At 44.5% G+C, this 4,721-nt stretch overlaps 1 protein-coding gene across 1 annotated transcript; it reads right to left on the bottom strand.

Annotated features, from left to right (window-relative positions):
• Window positions 1-1,950: 1,950 nt before the first annotated feature.
• Window positions 1,951-3,603, bottom strand: LOC142741035 (cyclin-dependent kinase 5 activator 1-like). The gene has a single exon (XM_075850436.1). The coding sequence runs from the start codon at window positions 3,573-3,575 to the stop codon at window positions 2,748-2,750; it is 828 nt and encodes a 275-aa protein (XP_075706551.1). The 5' UTR covers window positions 3,576-3,603; the 3' UTR covers window positions 1,951-2,747.
• Window positions 3,604-4,721: the final 1,118 nt, after the last annotated feature.

Here is a 4,721-nt window from a genome sequence, read left to right as displayed (position 1 = left end):
TAAACAGAAAAGCACCACGTGCTTTTCTGTTTACAAACATACAGAGTGTCATAATGATGGCGCGCACCATATGATCATGACACACGGAGCTGTCAAGTGCCTTTTGCGGGTGTAAAAAGCCGCGTTTTTTTGTGCCTGCAAAACGCACACGCTCGTGTAAATCCGCCCGCAGGCTCTAAAGGGTTGGAAGAAGTCCGCGGTTAAAAGAGAAGCCCGACGCCCGGTTTCATTCCCAATTCTCATAAAATTGTTACAGGCCCTTGAGCATGTTTGTTCTTCCCCTTTCGAAATATCTTTATTTTTTAAGCGGCCTTTGTGTTGGCCTTTTTTGGGGCTTTACGTATCTCGGAGTTGATAGCGGCTACCTGGCTACCCGGCCTGGCATTTTGTTGGCTGACGATATTGCACTGTCCAATTCAGGGGTTTCGTTTCCGTTTCCGTTGGTATCTTTGAGACCGGTTCCCGGTCCGGCCTGCCCTGTCTGGGCCGTCACACTTTATATAAATGTTCGTGCGTCAGGTACGCAATTCTTGTCATATGCCAATGGTAAACCACTCACTAGGTTTCAATTCACGTCTATATTTCGTTCAGCGTTAACTCATGCTGGCTTTCCCCACATGGAGTTCGGAACACATTCGTTCCTCATTGGAGCCGCTACCACATCCAGTGGCTTGGGCCTATCTGATGAGGAGGTACGGCGCATTGGGCGGTGGCGCTCTGACTGTTTTGCCAGTTATTTCCGCCCAGATTTAATATTGCAATAGCTTCTTATTGTTTTCGTTCTAGGTTCACGCCACGTTATATGGATACTTGATCATTCTTCCGTTTTTTGGGCAGAACGAAGAGCGGCAATACGACCAGGAGGTCTCTCGCTGGGTCTGCTGGGAGCCGACGTTCATTGGAGGGGTTTGTGAGGCCTGAGGTGGCTGTACGTCTTGCCCGAGGTGGTGGCCATAAGCGGACGAGTCGGTCCTACGGTACTGGTTATCCATGTCGGGGGGAATGACCTATGTTCCGTTTGCTTGGGTGAGCTCATAGCACTGATCCAGTCCGACTTTGAGAGGTTTACTTTGTTTTTTAACGAATTGGTGCTGGTGTGGTCTGAGGTCATTCCCAGGGCGGTTTGGCAAGGGGCCCGTGATGAGGCGGCAATTAAAAGGCGCAGGAGGCTGCTTAAAACCAGGGTGTCCAGGTATGTCAGGGCTGGTGGAGGTGTGGTGATTAGACACCGGCAGTTGGAAGGTGACAATCGGTGTCTGCTGCTACAAGACGGGGTACACCTCACTGATATCGGGTTAGATATCTTTTTGTCCGTGCTCCAGAATGGTATGGAGGAGGCTCTGTTTCTGTTGACCTAGCGTGATAAAAGGGTAATATGCACACAGTCTTGAAGGCACTCAGGCTTATTGCCCGTTGTACCCAGGACTGGGTAGCAATAAAGGGGTTAATTTGGTTACGTTAAGCTAGGTGGGTTTCGTTCCATAGGTTGTTTATAATAAGGAGCCTATAGCAGTGGGGCACCCGCCCATGGGGGCGTTTTGGTGGGAGTTATAGAGCAGCTTACACACCCTCCAAGGTTAGGGTTTATAATGGCAGATAGGGAGGACAATCTTCCTCTTTTGGCTGTTACCACTCAGGGATTTGTATTGCCAAAGAATCGTGTGTACACTTACCTGTTTTTCCCACCCTCCCTCCCAATTTTTTTCTCTTATGAAAAAAAAAAAAAAAAAAAAAAAGAGAAATTATGTATATATTTATAAAAATAAAAGAAAATAAAAAAAAAGGATGTTAAAAAAAAAAAGTGGAATAACACAATGGAAAATAACGGTTTAAAAAAAAAAAAAAGGCTAAATGATTGATGAAACTAAGAAAGGAAACCGCATACAGTTTGGCTTTTGTTATGTTTATTCATGACACTTCAATGTTGGAGTCCATTATGTTGTTTGATGGTCTTTTTTGGTTGTCATTGTTTTATTTTCTCAGAGTGTTTGTGGATTTTATGTCACAGCAGGCGCTATTTGTGGAAAAGTACGACCTACAGGCGGGCCTTAGGCGGGCTGGCATACGGGTTCATTAATAATGGTTTACAGCTATATATTTTGAAAATATTGAATTAAGAAATAAATAAAGGTGTGGCCGACCGTCCATGTCAACCCACGTTTAAAAGTTCAGTGGTAGTTTGTCTTGTTATTTATAGCAAAAGGTTTTAGTCTAACCTAGCGTGATAAAAGGGTAATATGCACACAGTCCCTAGTAGTAACATGACAGCATGTACCCAAGTAGTAACATGACAGCATGTACCCAAAGTAGTAACATGACAGCATGTATCCAAGTAGTAATACGACAGCATGTATCAAGGACAGAGATTTGTAACTTTGGCGCTGGCTCCTAGACCTGACTAAGATTGGTCCAGACATGGCAGAGGGTGGGGGGGGGGGGGGTAGTGCACATTTTAAAACCTCGGCCTTGAGTACCAAGTGTCCCTCCCACTGCATGTAAGGCCAAGAGACTGCTCTACAGGAGTGCGTAGTCATGGACTGCTCCCCTGAGACTGATCCTTGCTGATAGAGACCGGCGCTGGGAGAGTAAATTACATTTGAGAGCTCTGTTGTTGGCCGATTACATGTCACTTCCTGGCAGTTTGTAGAGACGATGGTTCCAGGAGAAGGTTTTAGTTCTTTAATAGCTACCACAAACTGAAGCTTCGCTTCCCATTGGAGTGGTGTCTATTTTTGATGGAATATTGTTCAGAGATATAAAGTGTAGTATGATCCGTGTGAACTTTCCTCTCTGGCCATCATTCCAGGTAGTCCACTCATCAGAAGATTTTCGTTTGCTTGTCTTCCTTCAGCTCTAAGGCTCACAAACATCTGACTGTAATACTTTGGGTCAGTATTGAGACGCATCATCTTTGAGCTCATGTGAGCAATGATGGACAGACATTGGTACCAAAAGGTCTCCTTTCTGCCGTCTACCAGGAAGGGACCTAGTGGGTAGGAGATCTGGTGTCCCATATAGCAATATGACACATACAAGCATGTTAACAAGGTTGCCTTTAGTTCTTTCTCACTTCTTATCTGGGAAGAGATGACATCTCGGCAAAGCATGTACAGGAACACCACAGTGCCTGATGTTAAAAATCCTTGGCCCTGCCATCCTTGAAGGAGAAGTTGTCTGTCTATGCTTGTTATCCACTCTACTACATCTATTGGGGAAAGGTGGTACAGCTGGAAGCATCTCCGGCACACAAAGTCTGCTAAACATTTTAGGATCTTCTTGGTGTATGTGTGTAGTATGATGCGCTGTGGAACATTAAATATTTGTTGCTCTTGAGTGGACACTTGATCTTTGAGGACTGGATATTCTGAGTCCATCTTGACGCTTGGTGACTTAGTAGTTGTCAGAGTCTCCTTCAGATCAGCACTGATGACTGGAGTAATACTATACTTGCAACAGTTACTTGGTTCGTGGTGGTTTTTTCCTTTCTTTGTTTTCTGTGTGTCTTCATGGCGGCTCACTCTTACTTTGCTCTTTACATCGGGAACCAGCTTGCAGCAGCTGAAAGCTTTCCCCATGATTATTGAAGTCTAGATTCTGGATTCTATTTCTGTAGATGAAGTTACAACAGATGATTATTTCTTAGTTATGAAAAAACACATTGCAATATTTAACCAAATGTAGGAAAAAAAATGTAACCTTTTATTAGAACACGTCTATGCCTATGGGCAGCTCAGCCTTAAAAGTTGTCTGCTCTCATGGGTCATGGGTATATGCAGTCTGCTGTGAATATGCACAGATGATGCCAAGATTCGTATTCCAGAGGAGAACAAGGCAAATCCCCAAATAAATTTTGTTATTATGGTCTATCCCTAGAAAGTCAAAAAAGACCTTTGGGGGACTTTTCTAATGTAACTGGGGCTGCAGATTTACAGGGTATATGAACCCTGTTATAGTGACTATTGTCCCTGTTAGGCTACGTTCACACAGGGCGGAGACACTGCATAAAGGTACACAGTGTATCCTCCCTGGCGGTTGCAGGGAATTTCGACTGAAAAAAAATTGCACCAAATTGTGGTTCATTTTTTTGTCCGGAATGTCGACTGCGGAAAACTGCTCGTAAAAAAACAACAACACATACTTACCCTCTGAAGTCTTGCAGACCAGCCTCCTAGGATGACGCTTAATCCCATGTGACCACTGCAGCTTGTGATTGGTTGCAGCGGCCACATGGATGGAAAGGTCATCCAAAGAGGCCAGGCTGGACGAAGAAACACAGAATTCTGGGTAAGTACACACTTTTTTTGCGGCTGAATCGCTGCTATTCCGCCGCAAAAAAACGCATTATCTGCTACTTGCTGCAGGTTTTACTTCCCATTGAATTTAATGGGGAAATCCCACAACACAAAAGCAGCGATTACGAAAATACAATTGACATTCTGCAGATTAAGAAAACCGCACCGCAGGTCAATTTCTGAACGTTTTTTCCACTCATCATTTACGCAGTGTCTGAAGGGGATTTGGTAGAATCTCATCCACTTTGCTGCTGCTGTATTATGCTGCGGATTTTACACAATGAAATTTGTTGCAGAAAATGTGCAGTATTTACGCTACGTGTGAACTTACCCGTAGGGCTGTGCTGGGTCTAGTTAGACCTAGCAGCAGCCTCCTACTACCGGCATCCCGGCGATCATGTGACCAGTGTGAATGTGAGTACAGAGAAG

Source organism: Rhinoderma darwinii, chromosome 2, assembly GCF_050947455.1.
Source record: "Rhinoderma darwinii isolate aRhiDar2 chromosome 2, aRhiDar2.hap1, whole genome shotgun sequence".
Taxonomy (NCBI): Eukaryota; Metazoa; Chordata; class Amphibia; order Anura; family Rhinodermatidae; genus Rhinoderma; species Rhinoderma darwinii.
The sequence above is the reverse complement of the archived record's forward strand: the minus strand, read 5'-3'. Positions and strand labels throughout refer to the sequence as shown.

Bases quoted from the DNA above. Each gene is read 5' to 3' on its own strand.
- LOC142741035 (XM_075850436.1), bottom strand. From the start codon at position 3,575: ATGGGGAAAGCTTTCAGCTGCTGCAAGCTGGTTCCCGATGTAAAGAGC.